Source organism: Corvus kubaryi, unplaced genomic scaffold, assembly GCF_017639235.1.
Source record: "Corvus kubaryi isolate FWS band 111438036 unplaced genomic scaffold, C.kubaryi_AGA036_p1.0 37387, whole genome shotgun sequence".
NCBI lineage: Eukaryota > Metazoa > Chordata > Aves > Passeriformes > Corvidae > Corvus > Corvus kubaryi.
In genome coordinates, this window is record NW_024581129.1 from 2,145,370 (window position 1) to 2,163,654 (window position 18,285).

The 18,285-nt window shown below is 37.9% G+C and overlaps 1 protein-coding gene across 3 annotated transcripts in view; it reads left to right on the forward strand.

Moving 5' to 3' along the window:
* CYTH3 (cytohesin 3) overlaps positions 1-18,285 on the forward strand; it is a 48,937-nt gene that overhangs the window by 23,828 nt on the left and 6,824 nt on the right. For 2 of the 3 annotated variants that reach the window (XM_042036842.1, XM_042036843.1), the window contains exons 2-9: positions 1,158-1,240; positions 1,798-1,862; positions 2,285-2,351; positions 6,430-6,548; positions 9,085-9,165; positions 11,193-11,305; positions 12,365-12,513; positions 13,297-13,409. In XM_042036842.1, the coding sequence (XP_041892776.1) occupies positions 1,158-1,240; positions 1,798-1,862; positions 2,285-2,351; positions 6,430-6,548; positions 9,085-9,165; positions 11,193-11,305; positions 12,365-12,513; positions 13,297-13,409 (790 nt within the window). Of the gene's footprint in view, positions 1-1,108; positions 1,241-1,797; positions 1,863-2,284; positions 2,352-6,429; positions 6,549-9,084; positions 9,166-11,192; positions 11,306-12,364; positions 12,514-13,296; positions 13,410-18,285 lie in introns of those variants that run through there. The other variant, XM_042036841.1, reaches the window with a different exon arrangement.

Here is an 18,285-nt window from a genome sequence, read left to right on the forward strand (position 1 = left end):
TGTAATCCTCTTGCTACAGTCTGTTATATGTGTATAGGACATAAAGTAGTGGCCTTGGCCATCCCAAATGACTACATTTGTTGTGTGTTGCTCTTACATTTCTTATTAATTATTTTTGTTGTTCCATTTTACTGAGCTGGAAGGAAAAGCTGTTCTGTAATTAAGGAGCTATTTCCAAGAAAGTGGGTAGCATTAGAACTGTTATTATAGGATCATCGCACAGGAGGTGAATATTTGTGGTTGGTGTCTAGTGCTGTACAAATGAGCAGAAGTAATTGCTGTCCAAAGAAGCTTCTTGCTGGGCAGCATCAAGAAAAGCAAAGGTTTTGTGCAAATAATCTTTGATGTTTGCTGGTTGTCAGGCAGAGAGACGGGGTAAGGGTAGGGTGAGTGACACACACACACACGCTTGCATCCTCAGTAGCAACTGATTTTTATGAGCAGGCTCATATATTTGATTTAGCATGGCCAAGGAGAGACCTAAAATTGACTTAAATACTACAGACTCACCTAAATGATGTTATGCCAAGCCCATGTTTGTGTTAGATAACTGATTCTGCTGCTGTATTGGTGTATCCTACTGAGGGGAGGTACTTGGTGTTGCAGGTGTTTGTTGGGTTGGACCTGCCTGCACCTCTCCAAAGCAACCAAATGAAGGGCACTGCTGGGATAAGTGATGTCTGAGGTCAAGCACCAAGATACACATCACTGGCTATTCTTTGGCTTTTTTCTCTGGAAGACAGTAATATCTTCTGAATCATAATTAATTTACATGAAGAACTTTAGTATGTTACTGATATAATAGGAATTATACCAGACTTGAGTTCAGCAATTAAGCTGTAGAGCCAAATTTTGCCACATTGTGTGTGATAACAGGATTCCTTTCATTGTCTTTCTTTTGAAAGATAGATTCTGTTCATAGTCATTCATTCAATTACCTTACTTAGGATTTTTATAAAGCAGATTACAAATAGATCAGATTTAGGTTTCATTTGTGTTGTTTTGATTTGTTTGTTTTTTTTTTCCTGAAAATGATGTAAAAGAAATGTCCTGATATTTCATGTAAGCTTATTTTTCCTAATCAGTTTATTAAGTTTTCTGTGATGATGAGGTATGTTTGCAAATGCTAAAGAATTGTACGTTTTGCTCTGTTCCAGTGCCTGATGACCTCTCCATGGAAGAAAGAGAAGAGCTTCTAAATATTCGTCGTAGGAAAAAAGAACTGATTGATGACATTGAGGTAATTGATTTACTGGAAAGATCCTTAGAAAACTGCTTCAGTAGATTAAGTTACAGTAAGCTGCAGACCTAGATATGAATTTCAGGTAATGGTTTTAAAAGCATATAAATTACTTAAGCTAAATACTCCTAATTATGAACAGGATTTATGCATCATATGTGTGCTTTTAAAAATATTAACTTCTGAATTTTTTGTAATGCAATATGTGCAGATGTCCACATTTGATTTGTATAATCAAAAGCTCATTAAACAGCAGGTTTGCATCCAGGATAGGAGCGAGTGAGAAATGTGGATAAAGAAATCTTAATTGATAATGGAAGCTTGGTCTTCGTGCTCTGACCCAAGCACTCACTGGGAGTGCAGGTTCATGTGTTTAACAGTCATTCAGTTGTGGTAAAATCTTTAAATATCTAAGGAAGCCCTAAGATTGTTCACTTTTCTTCTGGTAAATAACAAATATTAGAAAATAGAACCTAATTATCATATTATTATATGATAGATGATTTCAAAAGGAGTTCTAGTGTAGGTTAATGTATTCTCCTTCCTTCTTTTGACAGAGATTAAAATTTGAAATTGCTGAGGTTATGACTGAAATTGATAATCTGACTAGTGTAGAAGAAAGGTAAGTAATGCCAACATATGAACATGATTCAGTTAAGACCTTGGTCTTCCAGGAACAGCAAGTGAAAATACCTTTCCCATGCTAAACAAACAATGGATCCACCTTTATTTAGTCTGTTATAAAGTCTCTAAAGCCTGACTTTATCCCATGCAGGTGTGTCATTTGTTTGGCTAGAGAATATGTTGGATAGTGTGTAATATTTTACTGTCCAGTTGATAAGGATATGGGTCTCTGAAGCTGCAGTCGCTTAAGGGATTTGAAAATAGTATCATAATTTTCTCCGTTATAAAAAGTGGATGTCTTGGTTTTGTAATGGAACATTCAAAGTAGCCAAAATACAAATTAAAAGCTCATCCAGAAGTTGTTGTTTTTGTAAAAGAGCAGCTGGTAAGTGCTCGTTTCTTCTTTGTCTCCATATGTAGCAAAACTACACAAAGAAATAAGCAAATAGCCATGGGAAGGAAGAAATTCAACATGGACCCTAAGAAGGTAGAGAAATTTTTCTTCTACTTGTCAGAAATCGAGTTTCTGCTTGTAGTATGATCTGTGACAAATACTTTCATGTTTTTCTTAAGAAACATTTCTGATAATGTAAGTTCACAGGCCTTACTGCATGTCCTGTAACACACGGAGCAGAGGGTTAAGTTGGAAGCAGTGATCGGGTCATGTGCCAGTTGTGTGCTTCTTTCACTTAAGCAAATCTTTGATAATGGAGGTTACTTATCAACAATCAAATATGCCAGATATTGATTGACCTGGCTTGCTTTGTACCTGACAGAGGTGTTCTATGTTGATATGTCAAATATAATTAAAAAAAATTTTTGATGTGTGGTTATTAGTGAGGCCATACTTTTTATTCTTTAATGCTCTCCTATTTTTATCTTTCAAAATGCCTTTACCATGTCTTTTAATTTGTTCTCATGTAGACTTTTGTATTTGGATATCTAAAGTCTGTTTGTGGAAAAGGCACGTGTGAACGTCTGTATGTGTGTATATGTATGTACATATAGATGTGTACCCATCTGACTTGTACAAACTTGGTTACCAGTTTCAAGAAATCTGCTCTGCATTTAGCCAAGAAGTAATGCAGTTCTTCTTTCTGGAGTGCCTCTCTGTTTCTTGAATAGTTGATAATTTTCTGGAAAATTCGGGGACCTGCACATTCTCTTACAGACATCCCCTACAATAAAAGAGCTTCTTTGACATATTTGACCTTTAGCCTTTGCTTTTCATTTTTCATCTTCCTTCCTTTGTTTTACTGTCTTCTATTGTTTGTAATTGAGATTTTGAAATTGTGAAGAGTATTCTTTAGGGTCATTTTGGAAATCATTTAGCATTTGTTTTTCTGTGTTCTTGACATGTTTTCTTTCCAATTGTATTGAATTAATTTACATTTTGGTGTCTTTTCTGAAATGTTCCAAGTACAGTGATGGCTTCTGTTCTTCAGACTGTTTCAGTTTGCCAGAAATTCTCAAGTACAAGAACCCTTTCTAAACTGCTGGCCATTGTCTTTTATTTTCCATTTTGGTGACTGCCTAACTTCTGCTGAGGGCCAAACCCCCAAATATCCTGGTACTTTCCTGTTGTCCTCCAGCTCTTTCAAGTCCTAGAAGTTTGTGGCAAAGTCACAGGACGATGTCAGATGCTTTCATTCCAGCATTAACTATTTTTTATTATGGTTCTTCCTGGATGAAATTATTTCTATAAATAGATGCTATGGCCATATTGCTACTGCAACATAATTTAAATGTGGTAAACAGTCTTAGAGTAGTAATTTCTTAATAGTGCCTGTGATCAGTGGTGGCTGCAGTAGCTGTCTGCTCTAAAGCTGGGTCATGGTGTTGTTTGCAGCTGCTACATTAAGTTACAGACAGCTCAAGTATACATCCTTCTGCTGCTGGGAAAAGCTACCTTGGGTTCATTGGGAAAAGGTTTTTTTTCATTCATAAACAGGAGGGAAGATGGTATCTGGATTTAGGAATGCCAGAGAACTGGGGTAGTAATACTTGGGTTGAATCTACCAAGTTTCCTCCTTTAAACCAGGTGACAGAGGTCTCATGTTTTTGTATTAGCAGGAACACAGTGAGGTAATTTTCTTTTATCATTGTATTTGAAGATCTTTACACATTCTAGTGTGTGTGTAGAGCAATTCTGCCTTGCTCCCTCTGAAAATAGGTGTGTTTTATGTACTTCCATGATGTCATAGAGGGTACCTGGGAGTTTGGATTTGGTGAGTTCATGTGGGAAGGGCTGCAATGGTAAAAGTTTGTAAAACACTTCAAGAATCCCTGTGCACAAAGTGGTGCTTGAAATTGTGCAGTGCTGAAGTTGGTACTGCCTGTGTTGGGCCCAGGAAATGAATTCACTGTGACAAAGACAGGGTTTAAATAACTGCAAAATTTGTAATTGAACTACTGTAAAAGCGATGAAATTCAAAGCAGATTTTGCTGCAGTGATTTAAAAAAAATCCATGCAATATTTGTAGGGAATATTAAATATGTCTGTAGCCGTGAGTTTTGTGTGGGGAAGTTAAACTAGTACAGCTGTCATCTGTCTCCTGTCAGTCTACAGAAAGAAAATTTGCATCAAGACAAAAGATAGTGTAGGAGGTGATGGGGGTTTGCTTGGCCTATTTTGCCATTTATTCCAGATGCTGAAGTTGTTGTCCCAGACAAATTCCTTTTCCTGTCTGTTTGACTTCTGGTTCTTTAACATCTTAGTAATGATTTTTAAAATACCCAGGAAAAGGAAAATTAAATTGATTTTTGCAGTATGGTGAAGTGTCTGCTTCTGTGCACAGAAATTTGTTTTCCATACTTTTAGTCAAGTCCATTGTCAGTAACTTGCACAACTTCAAAACACCTATTCAGATCAGTCTATTTATACTAAGCATGAATAATATGGTCCAGGTGTTGAACAAGGGAATCTGCTGTTTCTGATATCAGAGGAAAGATTCTATTGTCAGAGATGAGAGCTTTTTGGATAACTTGGTATGGGAAAAAGTATTATGTTTTGTAGTCAAATGTTGTACAAAGAAGCTTTGAAGGGATCAGTTTTGAGGAAAGCTCAGCAATTTCTGGTTCAAGATATAATGGATATACTTTTTGTAAAGAAATCATATCTGTTATGAAATGACTTATGAAAATATTAAGTTGTCAGAGTACCAGCCTGGCATCTAAAGTTTTCAGATGATGATAAAATTGTTTTGAGAGAATTGCATTCCAGACTTTCTAAAGAAAGCTTCAAGCTTTATAACATCACAGTTCACTTTCTTTGTTAAATTAGTCAGAAAACTGACTTTTTTTTTCTCAGACGGGCAACCATTTCATTATTAAAAACTAGAATTAACCAAACAGAAGGATAGTAACTTTTTTGAATGTTACTAGAGGGCTATCTATGCTATAGCAAAAAAATAATGCAATTTTTTCAGTTGAAATGAAGTAAATAATACTCCATTTGCAGAAACTGAAAAACTAGTATTTCTGAAATTCTGAAATATTCTAGTAGAGCATATTAGTAATAATTTATTAACCTCTTCGGTACTTATTTGGAATCCAAGACATTAAGGTTACTTAGAGTCTCCATTTCTGCTTTTCACCAGCATGTTGTTACAGTTTGAAGAAATCATCAGGAGTAGCAACATCTGTGTTGGGATCTGTGGGCTGTAAAGAGGATGGTTATCCCTGCATGACCTGCTCGGTGTCAGAACAATGTCCCTTCCATCCTTTCCATAATCTCTGTGTAACTCTTAGTCTCCTTTCTTTGCCGCTTTGCAGAGAGGTCTCTGGGCTTCCCTAGAGTGTGCCAGTTGTAGGGCAGTAATTTGTGGAGGAGTAGGAGTCCTGGGGCTTGATCATGTACCCTCTGAGGGACAGGGTAAGACTCTCCACCTGCCTTTGGTAGCAGCCTGACTGAGCAGCCCTTTGTGACTAGTGTAGCTCCAGTCCTTTGTGAATAGTTTAGTTCCAGCACAACCAGAATTCACTGATAATCCCAGTGTCAGCATAAACTCTTTTAAACCGGTTTCAGTATCTTCAGCTGTGACTTCCTTCTGCAAGTAGTGGCTTGATGTATTGGGTTGCAGTTTGTAGATTATACCAGATGCTTTATTTTGTGTCATGGTGGTAATTAAGCTGTTTCTACGTATGTCTTCATTATATGATTTTGCAGATTACAGCTCTGCAGACATTTATGCAATGTTGGGAACAGGCCAGCTCACACATTAGCTCCAAAGAGCAACATGCAATCGTTATTCCATTAATATTTGATCTCTCTGTGGTTTAGGGATTCAAACTGCCACCTAGTACTTCTAGCCTTAAAAATGTGTTCTCATTTTCATCTTAAAACCAGGACTAAATATTGCTCGTCTAACAGAAAAGCATTTGTTTACCATTTTATTAAAAGAAATAAAAATCGGTCGGTCAATGTAGTTCTTAATGTGCTATGTATATGTCTCAGCTATGCATATGTGTCAGTATATTAATACCAAATGTTACGAGTGATATTTACATAAATGCTTGTGGAAGAAGACATAACATTCCTTTTCCTCTGGAATTGCTCTTCCTAGGGAATACAGTTTCTGATAGAAAATGACCTCCTGCACAACACTGCAGAAGACATTGCACAGTTCCTTTATAAAGGAGAAGGATTAAATAAAACGGTAATTGGAGATTACCTCGGTGAAAGGTAAAGTAGAAATATTGGAACTTTGCTCTTGAGCTCACAAAGCACATGTACAGGTTTTGGGTACCTTTCACAGGCTGCATGGAAGAACTGCTTGAGTACCCTGAGATCTGGAAGAGCTACAGTGGGGATGTAAAACTGCTACAGTATTGTGATAGGTTTTCTTCCTGTTAGGTTGTTAATTTTTAAATGGGTACATTGTGGAATGATATTTAATTAACTGTAACTTACTGTTTGGAGTAAACCAAAACATTTGTCTGTAGTGCAGTATTTAATACCATGAGCTTTTAGAATGTTTGAGAGTTATGTTGCAACACTACTGGTAACTCTTAGTACTGTGTCCAGAGAAGGAGTGATTTACAGTCAGTAATAATTGACAGTAGAGAAATTACTTATGAAAAGAGGTACTTCCTGGGACAGTAGTTACAAGCAGGTTTTGGTGTAGTCACTTCCCTGCATGCAGAACTCCCATTGCTAAGAAGGCGTCTCCAAGGGCAGCTGCGCCCAGTGCTTATCAATCCTGGTACAGTAAACATGCAGTGTGCATTTTTATGCACAGTGTTGCAAAACACAATCAGAATGCAAATGACTTGCATTGCTGTGCAACCCAGGAACTGATTTTAAAAAGGCAGCTGAGAGAGGCAGCAGTGCAGTGGGTTGGAGTGTGTGTATGGACGTGCTGGCACATGTTCCAGTGCCACTTAGGGAGCTCTCGGAGGTGACTCATTTAGGATGTGCTCCTGTGGTGATGGGTTGTGGCAGGTCCCTTTTGAGACACTCTTCAGTCTGGTTCCAGCATCAGTGGCGTGGTTTTTGCTCAGCAGTTTCCTCCTGGCTTTCATAGGTTCAGTGGAAGTTTTTACTGTAATACGAGCATTTTGAAAATAGATCTTTGTTATGAAGTCAGTGTGCAGAGCATGTAGACATGTCAACAGTTTTTATACAGCAGAATTATGTCTGAGGACATTCTCTCTTTCTTTGCCACCCCCTCTCAGGGGCCCATCATAAATTACTTCTGTATCCTAGCTAAATATAGCTGAAGACAAGACAAGGTTAGTCAACAGAATGAAATATTTATATAACATTGTTCCATAAAGGATATATTCTAAATTACTGACTTTTATAGTCTAACAGCACTCAGCAAACTGAAAAAAGTGAATGTAAAAATGGAATGAGATAACACTTAAAAATACAGCAAAAATAATAATAAATGAGGGATGAATTACATCCTAAAAAAGAGTTAAGATTTCTTTCTATGTGGGTAACTCTTCACTTCTTTTTTTAGGTGGCTTCCTGGAGCATTTGTGTTACTTGGCTTGTGTCTTGGGAGGTGTACCCAGCACAAGTACTGCATGCCTATAAACAAAATAAGTAATTGGCTTAGAGTAAAAACATACCCCTCTCAAGTGCTCTTTTATTACACTCTCATGCCACTTCACTGAAAAGTAGTTGCCCAGTTGAATTGTGCATTGCTAAATTTGATGAGAATTGCTTGGATTTGCTGACAGAACTGGTGTGTTTTTCTGTAAACAATGTGGGAATCTGCTAATGAATGAACAGTTGGTTTTAAGGTATTTCCTCCTGAGTGTTACAGGTTAGTCTGACTATGCAGTTAGTCAGCAAAGCAGCAGCTAATTCCTGGTGGGTGCACACCTTTCTGTTTTTGGGTGGAGGCTGATACGCAGCATTCTGTCTTGGTGATGTATTTAAAGCACACCCTAAGGATTATAAACCTTTATTCTTCTGGCACATGAACTCAGGCATGGTTTAGGCCAAGTTCTGTCCATCCACATAGTTTTGTGTTCATTAATGTTTAAATGTTTCTTCTGCATTCAAGCACCCTTGTATTAAACAAAGCATAATTTGGCTCATGATTTACATACCAGTCTAAGAGATGGGTGAGAGGAAGTCCATTCAAAACCTATTCTGATTTTACTAAACTTTGTTGTACCAGTTTTTGAGAATGGAGTAAGAGTACATGCTAAGCAGCACTTCTAAAAAGCTGTTCTTTTTCTTGGATAGACTCAATAGAAGCAATAAGTTTTTGTTTCTTATCTTTGTACATAAATTAAGATACTGCTTTAATATTTTCTGTTCTTAGAGTGGAAAAAAGGTAGTTTGCTTATCATATGTTGTATGGCTAAGGAAATTAGTTTTACATTAACCATTGTTTTAAGAATTCGTGACAATTTCTGCAAAAGACTTCTTACTGAATAAATTTCTCAGGTATCCTCCTATGTCAAGGCAGGCACAGTAATAATAAATATGAAGCAAAGAAGGCAAGGCTATTTTTTAGGTCATTTAAATAAGCAGTTCTAAAATCAGTTCAAATGTACTGGCTTTTGCTAACCTACCAGCAAAAATGGGCGAAGTACTAGTGTTAAATATTAAAATACCTCTCAAATAAATGTGTAGATTTTCTGATGACTTGATCAGTATGATTGTTTATTTCCTTATTTATTTTCAGAAGCAAATCAAAGTATCTATCAAGTCTTTAAAGATCAGAATTGTAATCGTCTATTTAATTTGTCTTTCACAGAGATGAATTTAATATTAAAGTTCTTCAGGCTTTTGTTGAACTCCATGAGTTCGCTGATCTCAATCTTGTACAAGCCTTAAGGTGAGTTCTTTCTGTTTTTTGACCTGAGCTCCCTTTATCAAATTGCATGTTTATATGAGTCACTGTGTTGATTTATTTGTAAAAAAGCTGCTCTACAGCTCAGCACAACTGTACAAATTACTGTGCAAGTGAGCAGAGACAGCTCCGTTTAACCCTTCTGATGGCTTGTGTGTGTGCTGCCTTTGGGGGTGAAAACTCCTGATTATTTCAGACAAATACATGCAACTAAAACAGCTGTTACTCCTTGGTGTGCCTGCCATATGTGGAGATTTGAAGATCTATTTTCTATCTTAGCACAGAGATAGGTTAAAAAAGAAATAAACTCTTTACTTAAATAATTTTCTTCCTCCTTTTCTTCCACCTCAACTTGTCCTTCTGGGCAGGGAGGGGGAGAAATCCTCTGACCATAGTCACTGATTATGTTCAGTCACAGAGAGGTAAACTTTGAAATGAGTGATTTCTTTCTGCTTCCCTCAGTTTCCCACTTGTCATGTGAAAGAAAGTGTGATTTCTTAGTTTATTTTTTCCCCTTGCTATGTGAACAGTTCCCTTGATTTATCTGGGATGCTTGCATACAGTGACCTTGTGAGATCCCTTCTCAACTTGGTGAAAATCTGTAACAGATTGAGCAAATTAAGTTGGCTTAGACAGTTTTGCCTGGTTTTTTTGCCGCGAGTGACTCCCTCCTGACACCAGATAAATGGAAGTGTCCGTGTGATCTTTGTTTCTGGTGCAGTGCCTTGTGATGTGGAGTCAGAACAGCTTTGCTATGGTTGAATGATGTGGTGATGATAACTTGAGCTGCCTGAGGCTTGAGCCAAAGAAGCCTTTTCTGTGGCTGCTGAAGCTTGTCTGGGAAGCTTCGTATTCCTGTCTCTTTTACCCAATTTGATGTTAGGTTTGACTTTCTTCTTCCTCAGCAGCTGCTACTATTAAATGTTTGTATTTTGGTAGCTTACAAAATTCGTGATCTGGGTTGGAACCTTGCACGAGGTGAGTAAAGACAGTATATAGAGCTGACAAACTAAAGATGGCCTGTGACACTTGAATATAATGTCCTGAAATGAAAACTGGTGAAGACAGGAACAAATGGTTGTTATATGGCATCCAGTGTACAGGGAATAGTGAGAACTTGTTTTGCATGGCAGAGCATGTAACTTTGCTGGTTTAGATCCTGGTTTAATTCAGATAATTCTTTTGCTAAGAGATAAAAGAATAAATGATGAAATTAATTGGAACACTTTAGTGCCACCATGTGCCAAAATAAATTTGTGAAGACTTCTGTCCTGTATGCATTCCAGTGTACCTCTGTGTAGAAATAGTTACAAAAGTCAACTCTGTATTCCAGTTCATGGTGCTAAGCAGCAGCAAGATCTGCTGCATGTATTACAAAATTACTGAAATGATGGCATGAGTTGCTCTTTTTACGACCTAGGTCTGATTCTTGTAGGGTGAGCTTACAGTAGACAGGCAGCACCTCTCTAAGCAGTGGGGTTTTCTTGTTGTTACCGTTTTTAAAAGGTTTTGTATGAATTTAAGTAAATATGTTAAGTCTTTCTGTATTCCTTGTTTCTCTCTCCTTACACCAGAAATATTTTGTGTATTGTGTCTTTTTACATTGTGAATAAAGTCTAGCTGACTGTTCTTTGCTTTCTGTAGCCAGGAAACCCAGGGAGGATTGAACTCATTTTTTCCCCCCATAGCATTCTTGTGGCAAAAATGGGATGCATACAGAAAATTGTTTACTAGGCTGGAAAAAAGAGAGAGCCTCAGAATATGAACTGCCATATTATCTTGCCTGATAGCATGCAGTGTTGCTGGCTGAGTTACTGGGCTAGCCATCTGTGCATGTTGCTTTATAATAGCTCCTGACTTGTGTGTTGAGAGATTGAGAACATATTTCTAGGACATTCTATATAGGCACTGCTGATTTTTTTTCCTTTTTCCGTTTGTTTTGGGTTATTTGTAATAAATACTTACTATGTAAATATTGGAATGAGTCTAACAACTATTCTTCCCTTCTGTAGGCAGTTTCTGTGGAGCTTCAGACTCCCAGGAGAGGCTCAAAAAATTGACCGTATGATGGAAGCTTTTGCTTCACGCTATTGCCTTTGTAACCCAGGAGTCTTCCAGTCTACAGGTCAGTCACAGGAAGCAGGAGTTCTTAAGTACTTGAATGATCCAAATACAATTTTATATATATATGTGTATGTTCTTATACATCTGATGCAAGGAGATATTGGCCAGTTTGGAAGTTGAGGATAAAATAATATGTGAAATGAGGAATACCTGGGAAGTGAGAACATGTGACTGTCTAATCCAGGAGGTGCAAACTTATGGTCAGAATGCATTTTCATTTATAAAGCTTCGCAGAACTACACAGAATGCCCTGGCATTTTTGGTCTGTTTGGTTATATACACAAATAGTTTGCTCTTGATCACTTAATTTGAGGATTAGATAGGATGGGAAAAGGTTGGTGTAAAGCAGGTCTGTAGCTGCTAGAGAGGAAAATAGCTACTGAAAACAAACTGCTGAAGATGCAGGCACAATTTTCCTCTCTCTAGCAGGTTTTCATCCTGCTTTTTCTTACACAGAGTCTTGTACTTGAATTCTGGGAGAATTTACTATAATCATAACCATGGCAAGAAGCATGATAAGATTTCCTTTGTCATCTTCTGATATTATCCAGTAGTGCTAGCTGCCTGCTGAATGCCACAAAATTGAGTCAATGTAATTTTCAGTCTTTTTAAATGCAATCAAAATATTATTTTGAAGAGACCATTCTTTCTCTTTGGAGAGAGCTTTGGAAATACTTTGAGTAGGAGGAGGCTGATGGACCAGGTTTATTATAGCATCCACCACTATGATTTAGGCAAAATCTGTGCAGAGAACATTTTGCCCAACACTTCAGCGTTTGAAGTGAAATGTTAATTTAGGGTGATAGCAATGATTTCATAAGAGTTTAATTTTTTTTTAATTCTCATACAATTTTCTTATACTTGTTTGTTATTTGAATTGTAACCTTTTTTTTAAATTGGGCTTAATTCAACAGCTTAAAGAAAGATTTTAGACTTTTATGTACAGCATTCAGGATGTTTTGAGTGTTCCTTTATCAGTCAGGATGAGGTATATACTAATTTTACGGGTTTGTACACACAGCACATGGGAAGGTAAACCATTTTTCGAATCTGATTTCAGATACATGTTACGTGCTTTCATTTGCCATCATTATGTTGAATACCAGCCTGCACAACCACAACGTGCGAGATAAACCCACAGTGGAGAGGTTTATCTCCATGAATCGTGGAATTAATGAAGGTGGAGACCTTCCAGAGGAATTGCTAAGGGTAAGTTAGGCTGGGTAAGACAAAGCCTGGCTTTGTGTTTGTAATAGCAGACTTAAAAGCATGTACAACAGTTCTCAGGCAGATTTGTCAAGGGAAGGCAAGGGAACATTTTCTAGGATGTGTAACCATTTGAGTAGCTGAAAGAAGCATATTCTGATATTCACAGCTACTTTGAGCTAGTTCTCCCTATATCCAGCCTTTGTTGAGAACAAGCTGTTTCAGAGTAAATGCTCTGTGCATCTCTCAGTAGTTTGCTTATGGCAAAATTCTTGTGCAATTGGCTTCTTATGAAAAAGAGTAGTATTTCTAGATAAGTCAGAAAAAATAGTAAAAATTTTTGGTTTTCCTTATTGCCTCTCTTTTTTTTTCATGTGTCTTGTGGAGCTCCTTCCTTGAGAAATCAGTATAAATATTTACTGCTGTAAGACAGTGTGATGGGCTACACCATTTTCTGAAAACCCAGATTCATTTGGCAAAACTTGTACTAAATGAGACTGATCCTGAAACCTTTGAAATACTAAATGCTGAAGATAAAATAAAATTGTCGTTGCTAGGAGTGCTTAAGAAATTTGTACTGAAGAGAGACTTGCTTATGGATGAAGTAGTTTAAAATCAATCATGATCAAAATAGAAAGCAAAGATTGACAAGGGGTGGTCCAGAATTTTATGGACAGTATTTCCTCTGCTTTTTATAGAAATGGTCTATGAAGCAATAAGATATCCTGGTTGCATTTTCTCTTAAGACATTTATTAATAAGGTCTTTTTCCTCTTTATTTTTCTAGAATTTATATGAAAGTATTAAGAATGAGCCATTTAAAATTCCAGAGGATGATGGAAATGATCTAACGCATACATTTTTTAATCCAGATAGAGAAGGTTGGCTGCTGAAATTAGGTTAGTCACAAGGGCAGTTCTGCTGCTGTATGTTTGTTCATTGTTAGCATGTTTGCTGCTCCGTGTCTACCTGCTTTCTCGTGAAGGTAACAGGTTGAACTTTTTATTTAAAAATGTGTGAACCAAAATAAGTAGCTCCTTTTCGTCTGAAGGCTGTTACTTCTTATTTTGCATACCCAAATTAGCAATCTTGTTTCAAACTTCGGAGTTTTATTTCTGAGATCTGAGAAATAAAAACTCGGCAGCAAAAAGGAAACACCACATGGTATTTACCACATGCTGTGACTGATAAATAACAACTAAGTCTCCATAAGGTCATTTCAGAAAACTGTGTGTGATATTTCAACACAGTTTTCTGTGTACAAAAAAAGGATGTCTCCTCAAATAGTTACTTTTGTATGTCTTTTTTTTTTCCATATTATTTGTGAGTTTCTCTTGGTTTGGTTTTGGCTATGATTTTTTAATGAGTGGTTTAAATGTGCCTTCTTGTTTTCCTTATGGCCTATGACCTATCACCTTTCTGTTCTGTGACTGGCTGTCTCTGCTTATTCTGCATTAGGAGGTACGTATCTGATTGCTTTCCAGTCCCCTCTTCTTCAGTTGCTCATTCTTTTATTTTCTTCCTCCTTCCTCCTGGTTTTTTCTTTTTTCTTTTTTTTTTTTTTTTTCAAATCAGATTTGTTGTAGCATTTTGCTTTTTCACTCAGTGTCACTAACAGTGTCATCAGTGGTGCTCTGAGGGACTGGCATGTCAGTGTCTAACTCACATGCAAGTGAGTTCAGCAAAAGAAGGAAGCGTTTACATGTAAAGCAGAAAAATAAAGATGACTTCAGCACACTTCTCTCATTCGTGGAAAAACATAACAAGGAAAGAATAATCTCCACTGAGAGTAAACAATGTCTCACTCTGTCATGAAGTTTCAGAGTGGTTATGTTACTTGTTTATCAATGATAATTATTGAAAGATAGATTACATTTGAACTACAGTTGTAAAAGCTGTTCTTTTTCCTGCTTATTTTCTCTTTTAAATAATACATTTAGCTCACTTAACAGAGTCTTAAATGTGCTTCAAATTTAGGGTTGCAGAAACCTCAGGTATTTCAGTCTCCTGGCACTGCAAGGTGCCTTTGTTTTTACAGACTCTTGTAAAGTTGATGGGATTCACTTTTTCACTTGACCTTAGGGAATTTTTTTCCCATATAAAGGAGACTGACACTTTGTTTTAACAGTTGTTTTTCAAAACAATAAGTTTTTAAGATTTAAACACCAGCACACACTTCAGTAGAGTCAGTTGTTGGCCACTTGAATGTGTTAAAGTGGAAGAACTTTGCACTTGGAGAATGGTGACTGAAGTGTGAAAAGGGATGTGTGCTGGGGTGCACATGGGGAGGATGGTGAAAAAAGAGCCTGGACAGAGCCCTGGGCCCACTCTGCTGATTGCACCTGGAACCTGGTAGTCATGCTTGTGCTGGAAGGAAGTGGATGTGAAAAGGAAGCATTTGGAATTCATTCACATGCTCTGCATTGTCGTATTCTGACCTCTGTGCTACAGATGCTGTGGAGCTCCTTTTCTAACTACAAAAAAGCAAAGCTCTTGCTTTTTGACCTGTATTGGCTCAGCTGGCACAATTTCAAACGTGACTTTGCAGCTTTTCTCCATTTGGTAGTATGAGATGATGCTTAACAGAAAAGCCTTTCAAGTTGATGTAGGTGGAATGTGCTGCTTGGAGAAGAGGTTGAGTATAAGGCTGTGCTGTGCCTTTGCTGTTGCCAGTGCTCCCTCATAGACTTCTACACATAATGTGAGTGCAGGCAAGTGTGAGTGTGTGTAGAGAAGTGGCAACATCCTCTGTGGAAGAAACTGCCCATTAAATAGATCTAATGAAAAATAGAGGAACCAAGAAATTGAGGAAGCAATGACTGAAAGTAAGTGAGAGCTGCCAGGTACTTCTGCACAGGCTGTCTCTGGCTCTGGTGCAAAGTCAATAAACCAGAGGTCAGAGGACTGAAAACTGTGCCTGAGTCTTTGCTGTGTGGGATGCAGATGAGACACAGAGCACAGAAAACCCAGTAGTAAAAGAGTGTGTGAAGCAGAAGGGTGTTACACGCAACACTCCCACAGTGTGAGGGTTATTTGAATAAAGAAATGAAACGTGTCCAGAAGCCTCCGGTGAATCAGCCTGGGAATGCCTGGAGCTGTGCTTCCATGAAAGACTGCATTTTTTTTCAGCAGAGACAGACTGGTACAGACTAATACATTGCTAGTTTAGATGCAATGACCAGAAATAAACCTGACAGTCTTTTTATTTTTTTCCCCCCCCATTTTATTTCTTTCCTCTCCCTCGAGTTTCCTATTTGCTAGGAGTCTTAAACTGTATGTTGAGAGTGCTGTCTCAAGCCACATGGTTTGCATTTTTACAGTCCTTTCTGTTGGGAAGCTCTTCTTGTGAAATGGGTAGGACTTCCTTCAGTTCTAGAAGATCCTGATATTAAAAAGTTCTGTATTGTTGAAATGCTAAGGAGATGAACTCCTCTATGAGGGTTTAAGTGCTCAGTTGTGATAACGCATAAAAGCTGAAATAGAAAGTTTTAAATGAAACTATAAACATGGCTAAAGACTACTTGCAGGCTCTGAGTATATCAAGACAGTATTTTGTATCTGGTGTTTCTCACAGCTCTTCCCATTTATGCAGTTGTGCCCTTTTTTTAGTATTCCATCTCTCACTATATTGATTTTTCTTTGGGCAGAAGATGGATATCGTGAAAAATTCATATATTGTAAAATTCATCTGTCCAAAAGACTACTCTGGGTTTTAGAAGGCTGGGAGGGTGCAGAAAGCTTTTGGAGAGTTTGCTGCTCTGAATTGTTCAGAGGTGACCATGTTAAGTCCGAGTGCCAAACCTGGCAGCCAGACAGTAATTCTGGTTTTGTCTATCTAGACTTAGCCAGAGCCTATAAATAGACATCTTTATCTTGGTAGACCTAAATTATCATTCAGTTCTGCATTGTTTGAAGCATGGTGTAATGAAAATGAATGCAGCAAGTTAAAAACTGAAACCTGCTGAGTGCTAGTGAGTCCTCCTTGGAGCAGCTTGACACATTATGAGCTTTCAGACTTTTCTGCCTAATGAGTGGTGTTGGTACCATGAAATTTTCTGCCATCCGCTCTAAGGTATTTTGAAATTGTTGCCTATGCTCTCTTTGCTAGTGCCCAAGTTAGATCTGTTTTGCACAGGGAGATGTTTCCTCGCCTTAAACAGCTTCTCTTGGCAAATTTCTTGGTTTGTGTAATATTTTCTTCTCGTTTGAAGGAAACTGTGACATTATTCCCCCAAACTGGAGAGGAAATGATTCCAGCCAGACATATGAGTGTGTTAATTTTTTCTGCCAGTCAGGCGGTTACGGAATGCTTGGAGATGGTCCAAAAGCTTCACATCCGGGCCTGTCCCTCCAGTGGTGCTTATTCCAGCACATCTGTCCTTGGGAGGATGTTGTTTCTCTTCCCTGATCTGGGGTGAGAGAAGAGTGCTGGGTGATCAGGAAACCGGTGCCTTCCGGTACCTGCTTGGCTCTTGTGGTGACTGAGGCTCTTCCAGGTCGAGGCAATCAGTGCTGTGGTCAAGGGAAAATGCTTTTTAAAAGAAAGCCCAACTTTGATCCAACCAGCTGTGCAGTTGCTGAGTCTTTTCTGTCTGGTGATATCTAAATGAACTCAGGAGGAGAAAAAACATTCTTGGTGTATGCATCTCCTTCAGCTCTAAAACTTTTATATAAATGAGCTGAAGATTTGGGTAGAATTTTCTAACTTTAGATACCTTGTTGCCTTTAGCCTTAAGGCCTTTTTTACTTAGAAGATTTGTTTCCTAAGTCATTGCCAGTTGTTTTTCCCTTTATTATAGATGGTTTCTTTTACCTTGTTGCCTAGTTTGTACTTTGCTCAGAGTTAAAAAAAAAATAATCCTATGTTGAGTTACAAAGGTGAAGAGGGTTTCTGTTTCTGTACATTTTGCCTTGTAGCCTTTCCTTGTAGCTTACTTACATTTCCACATGCTGTGGAAGATACCATGCTTCTATACTTCATTATTTGAGATGTCTGTGCATTTTTGTAATCAGCTTGATCTTTCAGAAGTATGTCACTTATCTCTGCATTTCTGTAGATGTTTATGGATTCATACTCTGGTTTTCTTGATCCTCTTCTGCTAACTTAATTCCTCCCAGTCTTAATCTTTAAAAGGCTGGGAGCTGGAATAAGAGATGAAGTACGGTACTAAACCCTTTGTTGTTGTTTTGTGAGCCTACAGCAATCTCAGCCAAGGACAAGAATGTTTTATTATCACATGTTTTTACCTATTAATGTCATGTGCAGAGTTTACAGGCCACAGTGCCTTATCAGCCAGCTGCTTGGGCTGCAGCCCATTGTAAAGGCATATTAAATGTGTTTTATGTGGTGACCCCTGCAAATTTGATTAGTACAGATTAGATTTTGAGCTTTATTAGCGTTTCTGTGCTGTTGACAGCTGCAACTCAGTAATGGCGTGGGGAGACAGAGACTTGCATGTGAGAGTAGTTCCTTATCCTGCCAAAAAATCCTGACTGACTGCTTTTTTTTTTTTTTTTCCCATTTTTCTTTTCTTTGGAAGAGTAACTGATAGCTTGGTGGAGCAGGGACTTAAGGTCTGTTTTCATGGTTCCCATGAGTGCTGTAACCCAGTGGGCTACTGGCTGTTTTAGGGAAAAGGGAGCAGTAAGAGGGTTGTTGGAAATGCTTACTCTTTGTGGCTTCCCTGGAGCTGGGAGATGTTTCATGACAAAAGCTTCATCAAAACTGCAGCATGATTACAAAAGGTTTCAGGTTTGAGAAATCTGGCTTTTCCAG